Source organism: Colletes latitarsis, chromosome 8, assembly GCF_051014445.1.
Source record: "Colletes latitarsis isolate SP2378_abdomen chromosome 8, iyColLati1, whole genome shotgun sequence".
Taxonomy (NCBI): Eukaryota; Metazoa; Arthropoda; class Insecta; order Hymenoptera; family Colletidae; genus Colletes; species Colletes latitarsis.
Window position 1 is genome coordinate 19,012,159 of NC_135141.1, and position 24,576 is coordinate 19,036,734.

General features: G+C 31.9%; 2 protein-coding genes across 3 annotated transcripts in view; both read left to right on the forward strand.

The window, feature by feature from the left end:
- Positions 1 to 7,848, forward strand: LOC143344647 (uncharacterized). Of its 2 annotated transcripts, none has more exons than XM_076770905.1 (10): positions 1 to 402; positions 657 to 999; positions 1,132 to 1,313; positions 3,816 to 3,926; positions 4,079 to 4,175; positions 6,562 to 6,609; positions 6,697 to 6,849; positions 6,926 to 7,076; positions 7,146 to 7,308; positions 7,368 to 7,848. In XM_076770905.1, the coding sequence occupies exons 1-10, from the start codon at positions 390 to 392 to the stop codon at positions 7,385 to 7,387; spliced, it is 1,281 nt and encodes a 426-aa protein (XP_076627020.1). In that variant the 5' UTR covers positions 1 to 389; the 3' UTR covers positions 7,388 to 7,848. The 2 variants fall into 2 exon arrangements, with proteins under 2 accessions (XP_076627020.1, XP_076627021.1); XM_076770906.1 differs by having other exon boundaries at positions 44 to 536.
- Positions 7,849 to 8,447: 599 nt separating this feature from the next.
- Pino (protein pinocchio) overlaps positions 8,448 to 24,576 on the forward strand; it is a 116,960-nt gene continuing 100,831 nt past the window's right edge. The window contains exons 1-2 of the mRNA XM_076770919.1: positions 8,448 to 8,565; positions 11,443 to 11,639. Of these exons, the coding sequence (XP_076627034.1) occupies positions 11,495 to 11,639 (145 nt within the window). The 5' untranslated portion in view covers positions 8,448 to 8,565; positions 11,443 to 11,494. The remainder of the gene's footprint in view (positions 8,566 to 11,442; positions 11,640 to 24,576) is intronic.

Below are 24,576 nucleotides of genomic sequence, written 5' to 3' on the forward strand. Positions count from 1 at the left end.
TAGTGGTTCTCACGCAGAAAACTGTAAGGCTGTCGATGAGTCAATAAGTAGTTTCTCATGCTAAGTGAGAACCACTATCGCATGCACGCAGCTGCACGGAACTTTAAACGTTAATAACTTTTTAACGAAGCCTCAATCAACAAATTGATATTTTTCATTAAAAGTTTTCCTAGGGGTGGCCGAACACCCTGTATACAAGTTGTATTTCAGCTGTAGGAAACCTGAAAAGTGAGATGGAAAGATTCGAATTTCCGAAGTTGTCTGAAGCGCAGAGGAGGTAGTGAAGGTTGAGCACTACTGGTTTACGCTGGTATACTCATACCTGGCTACTCCATAAAAATACCGTATCGTAGATTTGAGAAGTGGTCGGGTCGGGTTCGCTTCTATCGATGCATAATTCGGGTAGCGTCTAGTTTGTTGCTATGCACGTGTTTATTTATTTGTGATGTATTTCTACTAGCCATAGAGATTTTTATAGTTTTATTTCATGTGTATTTTAATCTTTGTTCAACGTAATTTTTCGTCGTAAAACCAAGGCAATTTTCTTTATATCAATTTAATAAGAAGTGTAAACGTATTCAAATTTTATATGTTTCTAACCTTCAAACCTTTCCTACGTATGTATATGTATAATTGAACCCTGCTGTATATCGTAGAAATGAAACGGAATACGTCGCGGCATTCACATTCTGATGAAAAATCGTCGTCATCGTGTAAAGAAGATTACAATGAGACTCCTCGCTCAAGAACCGAAGAAGAAAAATTACAACGTAGACGTGAATGGATGATTCAACAAGAACGACAACGAGAACACGATAGATTGAAAGAAAAAATGATTTTAGAGTATGAAATACGACGCGCCCGTAAAAAAGGTTTACCGCTGCCTAAACAAGGATTTTCATGTAATAGTCATAGGAAAAGTAGAAGCAAAACACCACCCAGTCTACATGGAAGAAGTTCTACATCTAGCACACCTAAAACTACTATACTTTCGGAAAAGTAAGTACATAGCATACATAAAAGCTTTGATTACTAACATTTAAATTAAATAGTCTAACTACACTCTGTATGAATAGTGTCTCTAAAAATTATAATTATGAGAATTGTACGATTGATCTGTTTACACTTTAGATTAGAATCATCAGATGGAACAACATCCTTATTTAAGGGACCCGAAGGCACGAAAATTAGTATAACAGAGCTACGCAAAATTAAAGTAGATATTCATAGAAACATTCCTGGAACATCATCGCCCAATGAACTTCAGCGGGACATAATCAATCCTGAAGATGTGGTGCTCAAAAGAAGAGCGGGTAATGTGTTGCTTTTTACTATAATCTTCTAACAGGTTTTAGTTATTCAGTACACAAGTACCATAGAAGGAAATAAACTCAACGTGGAAGATGATTGTTTCTGGGTTTGTCTACGAATCATGGTCAACACATTCAATGTTTGGAACATTGTTTTCTAATGTAAATATGATAAATTTGGCATTGTATGCATCACTTTCTCAAATTCGTTTAGTTTCCTTTTAATACTTACTTGAAATTTAGACAAAGAATATTCAATTTACACTTTGTCAAATGCAACACTTGAAGAATGGCAACTATGTTTATCAACTTCTACGGCCATGAAGATTATGGACTTCGACGTGATATTCTATTCTATATATGATAGTCGAGAATTCACTCGACTATGCACTTAATTTCTGAAGTTAATATTTGTTTTTGATTCATCCAGGATATAGAGTATTTGGAATACAACGTTGGATCGCTGTATCGATCGCATAATGTGCAATATGTAAGCACAACATTTTTTACTTTGAGTGTTTTAAAATTGCTAATGCTTAGTGTAATTTTTTGCTTGTTGCTTTAAGAGCTTTTTTTTTTAACGAGTGTGCACAAAGAATTATCTTTCTGCTACATTAATGAAGCAGATATAATATTTTTTAGTAAAAATGAATTCCTGGCAAAAAAATATATGTACTGTATGGTGGCTGGTCGGCCAACGGCTTACAGTACTTCTAAATTTTTATGTGGTCACATTTTGTGCATTCTCTTTACATCCTGGTGTGGGAATGCGTGCATGTTTAAATATGCTGATTCTTTTAAAGCTTTATTTATGAAAACAGGATCAACTAGAAGGTTGATTCAATCAAATATTCATGTGAAGATGTTTTAAACCTTAAGATTCTACACTGGAAGAGGCACAGTTCTACATTGTTTTGCAACTACATAGTAAAAGTACAAAATTAAATATTAAATCCTGAAATTCTCTAATGGAAGATTGCAGAAGTAAAACCAAGTTGTTATATTCCTTAAATTTATATGATAGATTTCATTTTATTACATTCAAATTTCATATAAATAAGTAGAGCTGAAAAAACTAGTGTTCTCTAAATGTTCAAATATAAATATTCGTATACTTGACGTAATTGGTTGACATGGTGTTTAAAAACTATATAGTACAGAAAAATTAAAAAAGGCTTATGGAATTTTGAATTAACAACTGGAAGATTTTCTTAAACATCTTGGAAGATACAAAGCACCTCTGAAGATTTCAGTATGGGATTATGAATCTACGAAAATAAATTAATTTAATTTAATTAAATTTTACTAAAGAACTTAGTTATTTTTTATTTAATTCACTTTATATACAGGGTGTTCAACCACCCCTAGGAAAAATTTTGAAGGGGGATTCTAGAGGCCAAAATAAGACGAAAATCAAGAATATTAATTTCTTGATTGAGGCTTCGTTAAAAAGGTATTAAAAAATTAAATCAAAAAATTTCAAATTATTCTGAAAAAATTGTATTCGGTCGCGGGGGTCAATTTTAATCATTTTTGGTGAATATACATACCTCCGAAATCCTACGCACTTTCGAGAAAAAAATTCGGATACGTGCTACAATTCTTAGACGAAATTAAAAAATTTCAAATCGTTCTAAAAAAATTATTTTTAGTTGCAGGGGTCAATTAATTTTACAATCATTTTTGGTGAATACACGTACCCCCTAAATCCTACGTACTTTCGAGAAAATAATTCGTGTAGGTGAACAAATTTTATTAATAATTTTTAATAATAATTTTGTTAATAACTTTTTAACGAAGTATCAATCAACAAATTGGTATTCTTGATTTTCGACTTATTTTGGTCTCCAGAATCTACCATTAAAATTTTTCCCAGGGGTGGCCGAACACCCTGTATAGCGTCGTTGACGATTATATTATTCAATATCTTTTTTGAATATGTTTAGTATGAAATATTTACGATTTTTAAGAAGAAATATATAAAGTATATGTTTTTCTTAGTTTAAAAAAGTAATTCTTATGGTTTGTATGAATTTCAATTTAAAAATGAATTATTATTTTACGAAGAATATTAAAAATGGAATGATCCTTATTTAAATAATTTCATCAAATGAAAAATAAGAAGTCTTGTATTTTAAAAATTTCATTTTCATCATAATATTTTATAGGTTATTTTTAATTATGGATATTATGAGAATTATGATAAACTAATATTGCATAAATGTTTTTAAAAAATTAATATTTCTCATAAGTCACTTGTAAAAATTGACAATGTAAAATAATGTTAATAGAAAAAAAATATGTCGTTTTACTTCTGTAACTGTTGTTAAAAGTCGATTTAGTCAGTAAATTCGTAATAAAATTATCTGGCTTAAAATTGTTCAAAATGAGCCAGTTAGCAACCTTAACATCTTCAAGGTCTGTCATATCTGCTAATATTGCTTAAATGCTTAATTCATGTACGTTCTACACATTGTCACCATGAATACATTTGCTTAACTATAGGAGAAGGATCCAAACCGATATTTGAAAGGGAAGAAATAAAAGGGACCACACTAGAAACAGAGGAAGTTGAGGAACACCGTACAGTTGTAACTGTAAACACTGAAACTTCGGGTATGTTCGTTATTTTCGTTACTTTTATTATGTATATACATCATTCTTATATTACTTTGCAAAAAATACTCTTTGTAGCACTACTAGTTTTAAGTCTTATTTATACAAGAAAATAATTTCAATTTTGCTATGATACAATTTTTTATTTTCAGAAAACAAGTCGAAAACATTCAACAGGCGTTCAGCGTCTTTAAGTCTTGAAAGAACCCGAAGTCATAGTCCTCGACGCACATCGTCTCGTCATTTCAGGTTTGTGCCTATATTGGCAGTTGTACTTTGCAAGAAAGCAAAATTCTTGCGATTAGTGATAAGTAACTGTTATTTAAACTTTTATTTATTTGTATACTAAAATTTTACAATTATAATATGGATATGATTATTAATATGTACAGTTGCTCACTAATTCGTCCAAATACTTTCGAACAAAGCGTTTAGTGGTTGTAAAAATGAAGTTACATTAAGATTAACAAAATATTTTTATTACAATAACATAATGGCTTTAGGATTATAGGTGTCCATTTGAAAAATTTTCATCAATCTATTAACAATATTTTTCGAACATTTTTCAAACATAATATATTTGATCCTAATATTAATATGTTACTACCGTTATAAAAGTATTTTAGAAAACATAATACAACTTCATTGTTTTAAACATTAAACGATTTGTTTGAAATCGTTTGAATATTTTAGTGAGTCGCTGCAGCTAATTTATGAACGAATAGCAAAAGTATCAATGGCAAAAAATGTTCATTATTCTGAAAAGAGCATATTGGTTCGTAAATTAGACTCTGTTTATCAAAAGTATGCTGAGTATTGCAATTGTGTTTATATGAAGAGTATGCATATTTGATCATTCTTAATTGATACGATCAAAGTTTATTGAAAAATGATATGTGGTAACACATTTTATTGTGATATCGTTAAATATAATTCGTAAGTATGTATGTTAATATATAAATGATGAAAAAAAAACACGGAAAGTGTTAAAATATGCGATTAGTATATAATGGATGCGCTTTGATATTGTATATGTTGAATGTTTTATAAATTCACAATATCTAATTTTTTAAATGGTATAAATACTTGTATGTAATTGTGCTTCCAGATAGTTGTTTTAGGCATGTTTTGTTTTATGTTATTACAGTTTGTTTTGTTCTAGCTTTACTAATGTTTCACAAGGATGTGGAGAAAAGCCAAACAGATGGGACACGGACACAATTTACAATGTACCCGATTGTGTGCACATGCTTGCTTATGCTAAACCAATGCTTCTGCTTTATCCTTTAGTATATCAATTTTTTTTCAAGGACAATGCAGAGATATACATATTTTTTCATACGTTAATTTGATTGGATTAATACAAAATTAATATTTTACAAATAATATGAATAGCTTTTGCTAATAATATTTGTTGCATTTGAAGTGTTAGAACTGAAAGATCATATGAGTGAATTTATTGCTATCACTTCAATAGTTTATAGTAAAAGCAAAAAAGAATTGCTGTAATATAAATATTTAAATTATTCCATTGATCAAATATTTCATTGGTATTTCGAGTTTTATTTTCGAGTCTATTACATTGCACTGGTAATATATCGTTAAGACAATGATTACTAACGATAATTAAAGGTAAGTAACTTCAACTATTCAAAATTAAATTAAACGAGAGTATCATGGTAACAAGAATAATATTTACTGTATTGCTAACTGATCAACATATTTGTTAATTCTTTGCATAATCCTTGTTAATTTTATCGAATTGCAAAAGTTGAACTGCTTTCTAATAAGTTTATAGCTCCTTTTTGCAATATGCACTGTTTTGGGAATCAGTCCATCTCCTTTTTCCTTGTTTCTAAATTTTCTTTAATTATAAATTTATAGTACATAATCTTTAATGTGTTGTTGATTGTGAATTTTATTAATGTTTAAATAAAACTATATATATTCAGTAAGAGAATATAAATATTTTTTCGATTGAATAATTAATGTAGTAATAGAAAGAGATATGTAAGTTTTCCTTATTTTTCCACATTAAAAATTTTCTTTCGAAACTCCTTTCGAATGTGGGACGCTTCTCAAGAGGTTGCGCTTATGATTTTAGGAAATGCCAGTACAGAAAATCATATTTTTGATCATAAATTTGTTTACATATCGAAACGATACAACAAAGAGGATAAAGAAATTTTACAATTATGTAATATGAACAATAAACGATTTCTTATATACATACAATATGGAAGAACGTAATTAAACAATTGTCATAAACTCCTTAACACTTTGCAGAAAATATGTATTGAAATTTAATCTACAATGACAATTAATTCTTGTCTTTTATATATCCTTTATTATAATTAATATGATTTTTATGAGTTACATAAAATCTGGATAAAATTTCATCCGAGATATCAATAAATAAATTGTCATGACATATGACTAAGAAAATGACATAACTTAATAAAGTTAATATGGATATTGACAAAAATTATTAATTTCACACGGAGTATTGCACTATATTTAAGTATAGGTTAAGCATAAACATAATAAATCGATTTTCTATATTTCAGTTGTTAATATGTACTCTAAAAAGTGCTTAGAGAATTTAATTCGTTGTTAATTTATTACTATCTTTTAGGCATGGAAACACGAAGCATGATGATAGAGGAAGTTATAGAAGCGATAGGTAAAAATCACTTGTGGTTTCTTATATTTATGTACTCTACATACTATTTCAATTTTATTATATCAAATAATTACATTATTGATTTAGGGAAAGGGATCATAGTAGGGATAAGAGTAGAGAGTATAAAGAAAAATATAGACAACGCTCTCAGTCGCATAACGTAGAAGAAGGTCGTTCACGAGAAAGAAGTCATCATCGTCGTGATCATTCGCGTTCGAGGGATAAAGATTTTCATCATAGGTATATTATGCATGTTCCAAATATCATCATTCGCAAAGTAAGGTTTGAAAATATATTGGAATAATGCATTATTTAGAGACGATCGATCTTATCGAGAATATCGAGATAGGTCTAGAGAACGATCTCGAGAAAGAAGAGACAGAGATAGGGATAGTGGTAGATCTGGCGAACGAAGGGTTCCTCCACCACACTATATCGAACAAATTCCTGTTCCTATTTATTATGGAGTAGGTATTTTATTTATTTACAAAATTTAATTATCCAGGGCATATAAAACTCATTTATTGTTCGTTCAGAATTTTGCTCCAAGACCTATAATGGTCGGTCCCTTGGTTCCAATTCGTGGGCAGGGCCCTCTTGGAGGTAACAGACATCCTTCTATGATGGGCCCTTTACGACCATTTGGACCACGATTTATTCCTGCAGATATGTATAGATTACGTCCACCCCCAAATCCTAGTAAGTATACATACATAAATTTGCAATGACATCGTGTTAATTGTCTATATTTTATACAGGATTTGGACCAATGTTTTAATCAACGTGTGATAAATATTAAATTAAAGATTAGTGATGATACTTTATTATAAGGTACATGGTCACACAGTACTTGGTATGCCAAATTCTAATCTATTCTAATTAATTTAATCTATGTACAGTGAGGTAAAAAATTTTATTGCGTATTGCGGTATTACGTATCGCACTCAATTTCGAATACATTTTATTAATGTATGAGACGTTTGACTGTTGTGTAATTTGTAATTGTACAACTGCCTTGTTAAATTATAAGAACCCCTTGTATAAACTGTATACATATATATCTAATTTTAAACATAAAATTGTAAGACAATGCGAGTCGATTCCCGTCGATATTATTTTTGCAAATTTTAATTACTATTTAATTCTATACATTTGTGCTGAGATATTAGTCTAATTAGGAAGGACTTGTGTTAAATTTGTTCATATATTTTAAAAGCATGACGATAATTATTGTATAATTTTAATTCATTTGTAACTTGTAGATCATTAAATACAAAAATATTTTTTAAAAATATCGCATATTTATTCGGTGTATTTACAACATTTATATTTAGAATTTGATACTTAATGAATCTGATTTAAATTTGACAATTGTTAATTTTATTCAATCGTTGTTCTAAAATTATAAACTTTTAAACCAACCAAATCAATCTAAACAAAAGTTTGTGTTCTGCCACTTGAAGATGCCGGAACAGGCTCATCACCCTATTAGTACGAATAATGACGGTTTATTTTCATTCTTCGCCGGTGTACCGTAAATTCTAAGAAATTCGAGGTACGTGAAAATCATAAATTCAGATCAGTTGAGTGGGAACCGTGGTAGCGAGAGGTCGGAAGCGTACCCGAGTCCGTGAATTATTATTTCAGTCTCGGTAATTTCATTTTCCATTCTTTCGTAACTTCTGATAAGAACGCGTACCTCGATAAATTAAAGGTACTTAACAGTCGTATTCATTAGCGCGGTAACAGTCGGTAAAATGTTGATGTTCCTCATTGCAAATAGTTTCACGAATGTCTGTGACAAATTTCCCACGTGATAGCGCGGTAAGTGTCAGTCGACCATCGGCCACCGGTACGTGCGTGTCGAAACGGTACGCGTCCTATTGCGAAAACGTTTGAAAATCGAGTGTCAACGAATCGTGAATTTTCAACCTAACAATAAGGACTACGAAACAGGTATGAATTTGTACTATTTATAGTAGCAATTACATTAGTCACATTTCGTAACAACGATCAGCTATCAGTGTTCTTTACAAATAGTTTGAAGTACATTTTATCGAACTTAATATATAATATAAAAATTGCATTAACACACTTATCGTTTCAATAAATTCTTGTATTATTTCTTTATAAAGCAAGCATGGAAATGTAATACTGATTGCATGAATTCGCTTTGTGTTAGGTACGGAATATAAATATATTATATCATGTGATCTTGTACTATGTTTCACGGGATTTCGTTAATAAATGCTTTAAAAATAATTTCTATGTATGTATGTGTATTTAAGTACTCGATGTAATATCAAATCAATATCTTAAAATTTATTTTACGATAATCGCGTACGATAAATTGTTTTAAATTCAACGGTTAGTTTCTCAATGGAAAAACGTCAAGTGATTCGTAAACATTTGTTCCTTTTTCAAATTTAGCCATTTTAACAATTGATAATCAATCATCGTTTAATGAAACAATCTTTTGTGTTCTTGTTGCAACGATTATCGCAAGTATCGTCTGCGATGCGTAATATCTATCAGTACCTGCATGTATCGGTGATCAGCGTAGATAATTGAAAGTGATAGTGTTTATTGGATTTTATTATTTAATCGATGCATTTATTCATTATTTGGGAATGTATCTTGTTTTAAAATACTTACGTCCTTTCTATTTCATTATCTATTGTATAAGGAGAAATTGGTTACAAGAATATTATAAGAAAAATCCTCATATTTTTTGTGTATTTTTGCTTTATCAAGCGTACTCAAAAGAAATAAGGTTAATACGAAAATGTCCATAATCAGACAATGGTTATTTTAAAGAAAAGTTGAGATTTAGTTCGAAAGATCAGACGTAAAATCTTCGTAACGTGTGCGCACAACAATTTCAAATTAACTAAATTCACGTTGTAAACTATTTCCATTATTAGTACATTATAAAATTAGAATATGATCGAATATAATAAAGTTCATCGACAAAGTCATGATGCACATCAAGTTATATGCATAGTTACGAAACAGATTGATGTAACTTTTGATTGATACTTTTGTTCTGCTTTATTCATGAGGCCATCGGTGGCATTGGTCACCTTAAAAAGAAAACAATTCTTTGCGTGCATGAAAGAACCTCGAGACTCGTGTTTGTAAACATGCGACGCAAATTCGCTGCCGCCTTCTGTTACTCTCTTCCTCTTGCTCCATCTTTATGCTCGTCCGTGCCTTGTTCTCGGTTCCACGAAATTCTGAAAAAAATCGTCGTGAATAGATTACAGAGAAGTCTGAAGTAGGGCTGTTCGTATTTATCCGCGTTGAAATATTTGGCGAATTTAATTCCAATATCACTCGTAATATGCGAATAGTGTAATGCAAACTATAATTCAAGTTCTTTTTACATTTATCGTTAATTTTTTAAACATTATTCTTATAAAAAAAAAATTACACAATATTTTAGTAAAGAAAAACCAATGTATCCACATTTTTCGATTGTAAGTAGTTTTAAATAATCACACGTAATTTTACTATGCAGTGTTTCTCAAACTTGATCTTTCTGCGTACCCTATAAAAAGTTTGGGTTAGTGGTTCTTGCATTTTTAGAAATTTGATATATTTCTTTTCGTTCCTAGCATTACGCCTAAAAATATTAACGATTTCGACTCAGTGCCCCGAAGTCATCTGGCGAACAATAATGTTCAAATATTTTAAATTTATTCGTAATACGTATAAAATTGAACCCCAATTCTAATCTGAAGCTGTCGCGAGGGAAATTGGCAATGGTTAGTGCGGTTATTAGATACATGTGCACTGTTTTAATGTCTTTATTGTAGCAGTAGCTGTGTTTTAACTTGTTCTATCGTAAATAGTCGACAGGGTGCAGTTTGTTCCGTTTCATGGACATCTTGTATTCGTTACACCATCGAAACGATTTACGTAACAACAAACTCGACCATGAAATTTCGAGATAATTTTGCATAATTTGTTACTTCTGCATTGTTGGCGAAAAATGCAAGTTCCGTTTTCACGAATAGGAACGGATTCTTTGTGTTCCGCAACTCCGTCGGAACGACGCCATTTTACTCGTTTCGTTCAATTGTCCGTCGCAAAATCCGTTGTATTTTAATTGTCGTATTATGTTTTTCCGCTAAAGAATTTATTAGCAGTCTGTATTAAGTTAAATTTATATTAGATTAAGAGGCCATCTATGGTAATATTGTATTCAAACGTATCGATACTGTAACGATATTGTTTAATTTAACAAAAAATATTAGAACATTTAACCCTCCATCGGCATAACCTATTTTCACTAACGCGGACAACGTAACCTTTTAAATCCAGGCCCGGTTTTTTATTGTTTTAGGCATTACAAAAATCTGCAAAAATTGCAAGACACTTATTGGAGTTTCTATTTTGATGCACAGGTTATACTTAATTTTCGCTTGGACTTAAACGACCGATTATGCCAACGGAGGGTTAATAATGCAAGCTTTCTATTTGTTCTCTGAAATGACCTCGTTTGATTATTCATAATGTACGTACATATATAAGAATATACAATACCACAATAAAGCATTCCCTTAAATATTTATGGACAGTGCTGTGTCATACACGTGATAGTTTATACAGTCTATCAGGTATAATGTTAAAAAATTTAACATGTTACTTTTTCGACTTATTAAATTATGAAATTTGTGACTATTGATACAGACAGATTTGGTACAAAAATTTAACGTTGGGGGGGGGGGGGGGGGTGTTTCACGGTTAAGTGAAATTTGAAGAACCCTGGTTTAAAAAATGTTTCTTTATTGTGGAACGGTAACAAACATTAGCACTTTTTTTTTTTAGGTGGTGAAAAAATTCGGTGCTGGAAATCGACTCGCCACACATTTTCGATACCATGGAGAGCTCTATGACGGAATTCGAGGAAAACGTATCGTTCGATATCGACGACCCGGATTTTGCCCCTTCAAATTCCCGCGCCATTGCTCACAATGTCCTTCGCAACGTACAATTTTCCGACATCGCGTTCAGCGTCAACAAACGTAAGTACATTCACTTTTGATTATGGTTCGCCGCGAGCAGCATCACGGCGACGAGGAGACAGACCACGGATAAAAAAGGAAGTCCCTTGTATTGCGAATTATGGGACCGTTAACGTCACATTTTTTTTTTTTTTTTTTGCATACCTTGGCGAGTATGGCAATTTATTGTAATGGATGGGAAATGTAGCCTGGCCCAGTTACTAGAATCATTTTATACAGGGTGTTGGGCCACCCCTGGGAAAATATTTAATGGGAGATTCTAGAGGCCAAAATAAAACGGAAATCAAGAATATCAATTTGTTGATTAAGGCTTCGTTGAAAAGTTATTTAAAAATTAAATTAAAAAATTTCAAATCATTCTGAAAAAATTAAAATTTTAATTTCAAATACTAGTATACTATTTTGGTTCGAATCCCAATTCTATGCATACTGAGTCTTATACATATAGCGTGAGAATTTTGAACCTTTTACTGGAATTGATTATTCGTGCAAATATAAATAAAAAAAATTGCAATTATTAATTTTAAATGCTAGTATACTATTTTGGTTCAAATCCCACAGTTTTATGCATACTGAGTCTTATATCGAGTGAGAATTTCGAATTTTATATTGGAATTTATTCTTTGTGCAAATATAAATAGAAAATATTGCAATTATTAATTTTAATTTTAAATATTAGTATACTGTTTCAATTCGAATCCTACAGGTCCATGAATACTGAATCTTATATCGAGTCACAATTTTGAACTTTATACTGAATTACAGGGTGTTCGGCCACTTTTGGGAAAAATTTTAATGGGAGATTCTAGAGTTTAGTATGCGAGTGTATACAGGGTGTTCAGCCACCCCTGGGAAAAATTTTAATGGGAGAATCTAGAGGCCAAAATAAGACGAAAATCAAGAATATCAAATTTTTGATTGAGGCTTCGTTAAAAAGTTATTAACAATTAAATTCAAAAATTGCAAATCGTTCTGGAAAAATTATTTTCGGGTGTGGGGGTTAATTACAATCATTTTTGGTGAACAGACGTACTCCCAAAATTCTACGCACTTTCAAGAAAAAAATTCGAATAGCTGCTGAAATTTTTGGTGAAAAAAAAAATTTCAAATAATTTAAAAAAAATTATTTTCGGTTGCGTGAGTCAATTACAATTATTTTTGGTAAATAGACATACCCTTGAAATCCTACGCATTTTCGAGAAAAAAATTCCTTACCGAAAATCTAATTAGGTGCCTAAATTTTTCGACGAAAAAAAAAAAATACAAATCGTTCTGGAAAAATTATTTTTGGTTGCGGGGGTCAATTACAATCATTTTTAGTAAATACACATACCCCTGAAATCCTACGCACTTTCGAGAAAGAAATTCTTTACTGAAAGAATAATTTCTTGCTAGAAATGGTTCCCCGCATGCGTATCTTTAAAACATCGTAATTCCTGAACGGATTGGACGATTTTAATGTTTAAAAAGGCAAACAACGCGTATTTTGGTGGAAAATATGTAGAAATCGCAAAAATATTGGAAAAGTTGATCCTTGACCCTGCAAAATGAGAAAAACCTAAAAAAAATGGTCCAACTTTCAAACGAACATAACTCCTACAATAGTGAATATATTTAAATGAAACTTTTTTCTGAAACAGAGCTCATGGGTACTTACAAAAAAGTATTAAACAACTTTTCTGTAGGGCGTCCAACAAAAGTACTAAAAATCAAAATCGAATTTCTAAGAAAAATCAACAGGGGGTAGGTGCCTTTTGGCGAAATTGAAAAATTTTAAATCATTCTGGAAAAATTATTTTCGATTACAAGGGGCAATTACAATCATTTTTTGTCAATAGACATATCCTCGAAATCCTAACCATTTTCGAGAAAAAAATTCGAGAAGGTGCCTAGTCGACGAAAAAGAAAAATTTCAAATCGTTCTGGAAAAATTATGTTCGGCTGCGGGGGTCAGTTACAATAATTTTTGGTGAATAGACCTACCCCCGAAATCCTACCCACTTTTTAGGAAAAAATTTAGAAAAAGAGACGAAAATCAAGAATACTAATTTGTTGATGGAGGCTTCGTTAAAAAGTTATTAACGTTTAAAGTTCCGCCCGCACAGAATTTTTTTCTCGAAAATGCGCAGGATTTCGGGAATATGTCTATTCACCAAAAATAATTATAATTGACCCCCGAAATCGAAAGTAATTGTTCCAGAACGATTTGAAATTTTTTAATTTTGTCGAAAAATTTCATACTTTCTAGAATTTTTTTTCTAGAAAGTGGGTAAGATTTCGAGAGTATGTCTATTAACCAAAAATAATTGTAATTGACCCCCAAAATCGAAAATAATTTTTCCAGAACGATTTGAAATTTTTTAATTTAATTGTTAATAACTTTTCAACGAAGCCTCCATCAACAAATTGGTATTCTTCATTTTCGTCTTATTTTGGCCTCTAGATTCTCGCATTAAAATTTTTTCCCAGGGGTGGCTGAACACCCTGTATACACTCGCATACTAAACTGCTATTTATGCGAGGGATCACGTGTCGAATGTTGGACGTCATTGTTACCATTTGTTAACATGTGTAGTTGTATTCCTACTCGCGCGAAGGTTTCCACAGAAATTTAATGCATTCGATGGTTCATTGGCATCATCGAATAACAAACATAAAGCGATTGAAGGGTCGTGACGCATTTACATCGCATTTCCGTTACGTTCTTTACTAAAATTGAGCATCTATGCATAATTCACAAGCTGCTGTATAAAGTTAATATCTCGTATCCGAACGAAATGCAAATGTTTACAGAAACCATCATTATTTTTGATCCAAGTCTTATTGCATAATAGAGATAAAAAAAATATTTTTCTTATAACAAGTATGCAAAATAAAAATGAATTAATACTAATAATAATGTAATATTACGATAACGAAATAAATAAAAGACGTCCAATTTGCTCTTAGTAGCGGAAGAAATAAAAAAAATCATCGAATTTCCCAGTTATTTACTACGGATCGTTACACACGCTAATTTTACAGCTGTTTTGGATATTCGTAATTCCAGACTATTACGCAACGTTACAACGAGACACAAAATCCATATCTAGATAAAAATTTCGGAACTGTGGTAAAGTTAATTTTGTGCATCGCCCGCCATTTATTAAATTTCCGAATGTGATCGTTATTGTACGTAGACTTTATTTTCGAGATTAAATATATCGACATCTGCGATTGGAATCGACACAGCTGTACTTTGGACGAGTAAAACGAGAATTGACTATGAATAATAAATGGAGGAAATATTGTGTTCATTAAGTTGTCAATGATGAACTTGTGTCACAGCTTTTCGTTTGTATGTTGAATATACACCGTTAAAATATGGAAAAATCACAAATGTGTGTACGCCGGGTCGGACAATTTCTTGAACTATACATACGGATATTCTATATCCCGAAAGCTTATCGTATCGTTAACTGCCAGCTGACATTTTATCACATACGAAACGATCGTGTTACGTTCCACAACTAAACATCTCTTTGGTGGCATTAACGTCACAGAATATCTTTTTGATCGATCTGTTGTTTTTTAGTTATTTTCTTTTGACACGACATCCTAAAAAGGTAAAGTAAATGTCAGCTAAGTAGATTTTGCAATTAAAATCTTCTTTATGTAAAATTGTTATATGGAGTGGTAAGGGGGCGGTTCAGTTAACGATTTAACAATTAAATATATCAAATGCGCCGTCCATTTATTTGAAGTACGTAATACAGCAGTGTCCTTCGAATTATTGCGCTGTTATTTTCATAATTTCTTGAAGAAGCTAGATAAAAATTTGTATATTAATGTATAAAAAGGAAAGTATGAAAAGGTTAATTTTTGTTAGTGCTTTTATCGAGGTAAAAATCCGAACTTCGAACGTGGAGTTCCTGTACTTGGAATGGAACCACCTGCAGGTACATAACGATGTTCGATTCTCGGAACACCTAACTTATCCATTGAAATTGTGACTTGATGCAAAGAAAACAAAGAAAAAAATTAATTATAACATCGTATAACATAATGTCCATTCATATTAACGCAATCGTTAATTCTATTTGCTGCCGACTGAACCATAACCTTGCATTAGGTGTTCAAATAAAAAAATGTATTGTAATTGTAATTTAGTGCCATATCGTGCTATCATTGTTACGTTCGTGGATACTTAAATACAGTTCGCTTAATGAATTCTTAAAAATGTAGTTTAGGCGAATAATTAACGTTTCGATAACCTTTGCATCATTTAAATTAATAAATTGAAATTTCCAAGATAGATTTTTGTACATTTTGTTGCACGAATGCTAAAAATTCGTGGATATATAAAACGATCGTTTCTATTGGATCTTTTTTCTACATTTTCCTCGTGACGAGTTGAGTTAGGTTAGGTCTTCTTAAAAATGTAATTTAGACGAATAATTAACGTTTCGATAAGCTTTGCGTCGTTTAAATTAATAAATTGAAATTTCAAAGGCAGATTTTTGTACATTTTGTTGCACGAATGCTAAAAATTCATAGATACATAAAACGATTGTTTCTATATTGGATCTTTTTTTTACATTTTCTTCGTGATGAGTTGAGTTAGGTTAGATCAGCCTTATTCGCTGAACTTTGTCCTTTCATCCTACTCGAGATAACTCTTTTATGTATAGTTTGCCTTTATCCGGTCAATAAAATTGTTAATTAAAAAGAATTAAAAAGAAAACAAATTGGATCAGTAAATTTGTTCGATCGATGATTTTATTTTAAGGGTTATTCTTCGTATAGCTACTCCAATTAAAATCCTTTGTCTACTAAAATCATTACTTTTTATTTACGAATAAATTTCGAGATTTATTTATTGTTTCTTTATTGGGAATAAAATTTGCCCAATTCTGTGCACGGTGCACGGTCGGTTATGCAGTGTACACGTAGAGCGCGTGCGTGCAACGCATCGTGTTGCTTGGCTTGACCTGTGTGGTTCTATTATTATACATTAGGACAACGTGCACAGTCCACGAGGCAGGAACTCGATCTACGGACAAAATTGGATCCACGTGGATATCAGCTTTCTTCCTGAGAAATCGGCCTCGAGTCGGTGTTCCGTTCTGCATAGTCGATCGCAAACGGTATTCTGCGTCTGGCGCGTGCGCTAATCGCTTAGATAATGGTTCTCCTTTGTTCAGCTGCGAATGTATCTTGTTGCATCGTGTGTCCAGTGACAGTGACCTGTTGCACGCCGATGCGACATTAATTTTTTTTCTACACTTACAGTCGTTCCTTTCTATGGTATCATGGCCGCGCTTTAAGGTCAATTCACACCAGAGACGTGCAAAATTCTTACATATAATTCATCCAACTAAAAGATGGACTCTAGCAATACGATCGTGAATTAATAACAAAATTTTTTAATAGAAACTGTCGTCGAGCTTTTGAGTTTGATGAATCTTCATGTTTCGATCTACGGTAAATTCCTGGACGTATGTAGCTGACCAATGAGATTCTTTCGCAAACCACGTTGTAGGGTTACTAGAGTTCATATTCTCGTTAGGTGGACAATAGATACAAATTTTAGGTAGTGAATAAAACATAAATAGATTTCAATGTGTCATTTGTTCGATAAAAATTATAGTCTGAATTATGAAATGAAATTACATGTCACATTGAAAGAAAACAAGCTTATTTAACTAAATGTTGTTATCGAAGAAGTGTTTGTACCTAAGTATTTAAAAATATTGCTGGTTTCCTTATAATTTATTTGTATTGATTCTTTCGTGGAGTTTAAGGGGGAACATAACCTTACAAAATTCGCGGTGAAGTCTTGCAACAGCGTTCTTCGTTACCTGTAGTCTTGTTCCCGCGTTTTCCGTTAGATGGGAGTAAAAGACGATTTATAAATGCCTCTCCAGTGTCATCATAAAACTCCACGGATATTCGTCTTATCGCAAATGGGAATAAACGGCGAAGAAAATTCTCAATTTGTACGTTTATCGTTATAATAATGTTTCTACGATTACTAATAATTTATAAATACACGTTCACTTACATACATGTATTTGCGAGTTTGCCTAACTAAAGACTAAATTATTTTGAAAATGCAGTACGATGCATTCTAACCTAAACGTTAGTACGAACAAAATAACAATTATTTAAAAATTTCTGTTCGGTTTGCCATTGCCACACGACGATTTAAACTCATTTCGGTTACTCTTTTATCTCGTGCTCCGTTAATGAGTAAATTGCCTAACGATCCAAAGCCCAAACGTTCATACCACGATACGATTCTTCGCGATTCGTATTTGTGTACGGATTAGCTTCACAGTAGACGGCAATAATTATGTTTTGATTAAGAACGTCGCGTCTTACAGCCTGGCGAACTTTAAACGGCTGGTTACGTTTGCACAATTCTTTTCACGACTTCAATGACTGACGAGATACGGAGAATTTTGTAAGAGTTTCAGTTATTATTGCCATTCTTTATCTGGCAGCGTGGTAGTCACGCGACGATTTATTTCGTTTACAACACACTCGCGCTTTCATTCTTACGATCGAGAAAACGTGGTGTGTATTTTCGATAACACTCTCTCGAACGCTATAATCGCAACGAAGATGGAATAAAGTAGCGTGGTTCGGTAGATTTCCGTATAATATAGAAAGACTGCGATAATCCTCGTATAACACGACGCGTTGCTCTTGCATTATACGGTGAATTGGCCTCGCATAACGTGGTCAATTATTTTCACATAACACGATAAACTGTCATTACACGATACAGAGAGATTGTTATCGTATAATACTGTGAACTGCCCTCGTATAACACAGTTCTAAAAAGGATTGGTCGAATTGTTCTTTTTATATAAAACGTTTCGTGTATCGTATTAACTTTGCTCGTTGCTAAGCGACCATCCCTTCCATTCGTCAAAAGAGTGCACTTAACGAGGTCTCCGGCAGTCATAAAAGTTGCATATATCGAGGTGCTAGTGTTCTTTCTCTTCTACTTGCTTTACATTTTATTATAGTTTCATTTCGTCGTTTTTCATGCTTTAACGTGTGGTTTTTTGTCAAACTCAGGTTAAATTTTTATAAATAAATACTAAAATACACGGCAGTTTCAGAACATTAAATTTTATGTTGCTCTTCGCTCGTTGCTAAGCGACCATCCCTTCCATTCGTCAAAAGAGTGCACTTAACGAGGTCTCCGGCAGTCATAGAAGTTGCATATATCGAGGTGCTAGTGTTCTTTCTCTTCTACATGCTTTAAATGTTATTGTATTTTCATTTCGTCGTTTTTCATGTTATTATCGTGTGGTTTTTTTCAAACTTAGGTTAAATTTTTATAAATAAATACTAAAATACACGGCAGTTTCCGAGTATTAAATTTTATGTTGTTCTTCGCTCGTTGCTAAGCGACCATCCCCTCCACTCGTCAACAGAGTGCACTTAACGAGGTCTCCGGCGGTCATAGAAGTTGCATATATCGAGGTGCTAGTGTTCTTTCTCTTCTACATGCTTTAAATTTTATTGTATTTTCATTTCGTCGTTTTTCATGTTATTATCGTGTGGTTTTTTTCAAACTTAGGTTAAATTTTTATAAATAAATACTAAAATACACGGCAGTTTCCGAGTATTAAATTTTATGTTGTTCTTCGCTCGTTGCTAAGCGACCATCCCTTCCACTCGTCAACAGAGTGCACTTAACGAGGTCTCCGGCGGTCATGGAAATTGCATACATCGAGGTGCTAGTGTTCTTTCTCTTCTACTTGCTTTACATTTTATTGTAGTTTCATTTCGTCGTTTTTCATGTTATTATCGTGTGATTTTTTTGCAAACTCAGGTTAAATTTTTATAAATAAATACTAGAATACACGGCAGTTTCAGAACGTTAAATTTTATATTACTTCGATTATTATGAACTTTTTTTTTTCGTACATTTAATGGATGAAATGCAATTAAACGTTGTGCTCTTTTCCAAGCAAGGTTTCTAAATTCGTCGATACGCTTTTACTTCTTGCACTATTAAATTTCGATCGTTTACCACTTACTTACACTTTTGACTTTCTTCTTCGGCACTCGATACGGACGTATGACGTCAATTAACATTAAAAATCTCAAGACTGTTAGTCACGTTATATCTACAATTCCTATTTCTTCTTGACGATGTTTATCTTGTTTTATTCATGAATGGTTGTGACGCAAAATATTGTTATTCGTAATTAATACAGCATCTATTCTTTGTAGTATTATGCGTTAACATACATAATAATGTGCCGATCAATAGAATTAGCTGTCTCCACGAACAAAGTGTTTATTGTTTATCATACGTTGCACGTGGCTTTTATAATTTCATACGTAACTCAATTTTTACCGTTGTTTTTTGTTGTTTTATATTAATATTTACTTTATAGTATATTTACAATATGAAGTTTACATGGAATAATATTTTGATCAAACATACACAGCGATAAGGACAAGATTTCCTCCCAAGTAATTCTTTACAATATTTCAAGATCATTCCTTTATCAATTTTTTTCTTTTGTTCATCCTCTACGTTCGATTACAGTAGAACCTCGATTACTGCAGGAAATCAGGGCTGAAAATTCCTGCATTAATCGAGGTAACTAATCCAACCTATTCCCTCTACTACCTTCAACATTACTTGATGCTCAACGACCATTCCATCCACTTGTCAACACCATACAATGAACGAGGCTCTCATAGAATGATCAAGGTTGCAATAATCGAGGTTCTACTCTACGAGATAAATGATACACCATCGTTCGTAAATCTCTGACCTCGTTCATCGTATTATATTTGCGTAAATTATCAAGCGACTGACTCATTGTTGAATCGTAGATACGGGTATACAAAATTTTTTTACTGATTTTTATCAACAACAATATCACTAACGATTTCAGTCAATATTTATTAACACAGAAATAAAAACATTGTAATTTCGAAAGCACGAATCAAACATACAGGGTGTTCGGCCACTCCGGGGAAAAATTTTAATGGAGGATTCTATAGGCCAAAATAAGACGAAAATCAAGAATACCAATTTGTTGATGGAGGCTTTGTTAAAAAGTTAACGTTTAAAGTTCCGACCGTACTAAATTTTTTTCTCGAAAATGCGCAGGATTTCGGGGATATGTCTATTCACCAAAAATAATTGTAATTGACCCCCACAACCGAAAATAATTTTTCCAAAACAATTTGGAGTTTTTTTTTCGTCGAAAAATTTAAGCACCTAATTAGATTTTCGGTAAGGAATTTTTTTCTCGAAAGGGCGTAGGATTTTGTGGGTATGTGTAATGACCAAAAATAATTGTAATTGACCCCTGCAACCGAAAATAGTTTTTCCAAAACGATTTGAAATTTTTTTTTTGTCGAGAAATTTAGGCACCTAATTAGATTTTCGGTAAGGAATTTTTTTCTCGAAAGTGCGTAGGATTTTGGGGGTATGTCTATTCACCAAAAATGATTATAATTGACCCCCGCAACCGACAATAATTTTTCCAGAACGATTTGGAGTTTTTTTTTCGTCGAAAAATTTAAGCACCTAATTAGATTTTCGGCAAGGAATTTTTGTCTCGAAAGTGCGTAGGAATTCGGGGGTATGTGTAATGACCAAAAATGATTATAATTGACCCCCGCAACCGAAAATAATTTTTCCAAAACGATTTGAAATTTTTTTTTCGTCGAAAAATTTAAACACCTAATTAGATTTTCGGCAAGGAATTTTTGTCTCGAAAGTGCGTAGGAATTCGGGGGTATGTGTAATGACCAAAAATGATTATAATTGACCCCCGCAACCGAAAATAATTTTTCCAAAACGATTTGAAATTTTTTTTTTGTCGAGAAATTTAGGCACCTAATTAGATTTTCGGTAAGGAATTTTTTTCTCGAAAGTGGATAGGATTTCGGAGGTATGTGTATTCATAAAAAATAATTGTAATTGACCCCCAAAACGGAAAATAATTTTTCTAAAACGATTTGAAATTTTTTTTTTTCGTCGAAAAATTTGGGCACCTAATTAGATTTTCGGTAAGGAATTTTTTTCTCGAAAGTGTATAGGAATTCGGGGGTATGTGTAATGACCAAAAATGATTGTAATTGACCCCCGAAACCGAAAATAATTTTTCTAAAACGATTTGAAATTTTTTTTTTCGTTGAAAAATTTAAGCACCTAATTGGATTTTCGGTAAGGAATTTTTTTCTCGAAAGTGCGTAGGATTTCGGGGGTATGTGTGATCACCAAAAATAATTGTTATTGACCCCCACAACCAAAAATAATTTTTCTAAAACGATTTGAAATTTTTTTTTTCGCCGAAAAATTTCACCACATACCTGATTTTTTTTTTTGAAAGTGGATAGGATTTCGGACGTATGTATATTCACCAAAAATGGTTGTAATTGACCCCCGCAACCGAAAATAATTTTTTCAGAACGTTTTGAAATTTTTTAATTTTGTCGAAAAATCTGTCCACCTTCCTGAATTTTTTTCTCGGAAGTGCGTAGGATTTCCTGGTTACATCTATTCACAAAAAATGCTTGAAATTGACCACCGCAATCGATTTCGTCTTATTTTGGCCTCTAGAATCGTCCATTAAAATTTTTCCCAGAGGTGGTCGAACACCCTGTATATTTTTAAAGTATCTTACGTTCCATTTGAACACTTTTTTCATATTTTTCTTTTCACTGTTTGCCATTTTGTTGTATCTTCTCACTCTTATCGAATCCACGAACGTTACAAGTGCCTTGGGGATCAATTTTCCAATTTTGTTATCAAATTTACGAGCCTCGCAGATAACTTGATACACTTTGCTTGATTTTTTAAGCGTAAATTCTTATGAAGCTAAAAAAAAAATTGCTACAAGAATATACTGCCTTGAACGTTATAAAAAAGTAGACGGTAAAATTTTCTTTGAATCAGTAACAATATACATTCTAATGTACATTTGAATCAGTTGAAATTTAATTTTCGTTCGAAATTTAAATATTGAGAACAATAGGAATTAAATTCGTAACGAAATTTTAAAATTCGATAGTAAACGAACGCGACGCGTTTCGTGCGAAAATTGTATGGTCTTTTCTCACAATAATTCAAGTTGATTTCATTGTGGTGACGCGTGAATATCTATGTAGTATTTACATATACGGTTTCTCATCAAATTTAGAGGACACATCTAGCATTCAATTTCGTCAATCCATTCTAGTTGTGGAACCCTCTCGATTAAATTGAAATTAGCACGCACACGTACGTGAGAATGGGTTATTTCCTTAAACGAAGGAAGTGAACAAGTACCTAACCTTCCCTCCATCAAGGGTCACAACCTGAATGGTGCTCCGCGTACGTAAAACGTATTCACGTGATCGACGCGTGCTACTTCTTGTGTGAACCGATTTAAGTGGATCTAGCCACTAGGATAGATCAGTAGGATCACTAGGATAGATCAGTGCGCGAACTTGAGACGCGTCATGACTTTTTTTTCCGAATCGAAAATGAAAAATTGCAATTTTTCTTTGTTTAGTCAATTAATATTCGATGAACGTTTCAGCTAATATGGAAGGTCGTCTTTAGTATACAGGGTATTGGGCCACACCTGGGAAAAATTTTAATGGGAGATTCTAGAGGTCAAAATAAGACGAAAATCAAGAATATCAATTTCTTGACTGAGGCTTCATTAAAAAGTTATTAAGAAATTAAATTAAAAAATTTCAAACCATTCTGAAAAAATTAAAATTTTAATTTGATATACTAGTATACTATTTTGGTTCGAATCCCAATTCTATGCATACTAAGTCTTATATCGAGTGCGAAATTTGAACCTTTTACTGGAATTGATTCTTCGTGTAAATATAAATAGAAAATATTGCAACTATTAATTTTAATTTTAAATATTAGTATATTGTTTCAATCCAAATCGTACGGTTCCATGCATACTGAATCTTATATCGAGTGAGAAATTTGAACCTTTTACTGGAATTGATTCTTCGTGTAAATATGAATAGAAAATATTGCAATCATTAATTTTAATTTTAAATATTAGTATATTGTTTCAATCCGAATCCTACAGTACCATGCATACTGAATTTTATATCGAGTCACAATTTTGAACCTTATACTAAATATTAATTTTTTAAAAACATGCAATATTAAATATTAAAAAACCGTATAAATTTCTTTCTTTTTTCTAAATACGAATAGTTTATCATAATTCTTATAATATCCATAATTAAAAATAACCTATAAAATATTATGATGAAAATTAAATTTTGAAAATACAAGACTTCTTACTTTCCATTTGATGAAATTATTTAAATAAGGATCATTCCATTTTTAATATTCTTCGTGAAATAATAATTCACTTTTGAATTGAAATTCATACAAACCATAAGAATTACTTTCTTAAATTAAGAAAAACATATACTTTATATATTTCTTCTTAAGAATCGTTAATATTTTATACTAAACATATTCAAAAAAAATATTGAATAATATAATCAATGACGCTATACAGGGTGTTCGGTCATCCCTAGGAAAAATTTTAATGGGGGATTCTAGAGGCCAAAATAAGACGAAAATCAAGAATAGCAATTTCTTGACTGAGGCCTCATTGAAAAGTTATTAAAAAATTAAATTAAAAAATTTCAAATCATTCTGAAAAAATTGTATTCGGTTGCGGGGGTTAATTTTAATCATTTTTGGTGAATACACATACTTCCGAAATCCTACGCACTTTCGAGAAAAAAATTCGAGTAGGTACTGAAATTTTCAGACGATATTAAAAAATTTCAAATCATACTAAAAAAATTATATTTCGTTACAGGGGTCAATTACAAGCATTTTTGGTGAATTGACATACCCAAAAAGCCTACATACTTTCGAGAAAAAAATTCTTTTCGGGAAAACTAATGCGAGATCAGAAATGCTTCCCTGTAA

Bases quoted from the DNA above. Each gene is read 5' to 3' on its own strand.
- LOC143344647 (XM_076770905.1), top strand. The intron at 1,000-1,131 runs GTAAGTACATAG...TTTACACTTTAG, and splicing joins ACTACTATACTTTCGGAAAA to ATTAGAATCATCAGATGGAA. The intron at 6,610-6,696 runs GTAAAAATCACT...TTATTGATTTAG, and splicing joins GGAAGTTATAGAAGCGATAG to GGAAAGGGATCATAGTAGGG.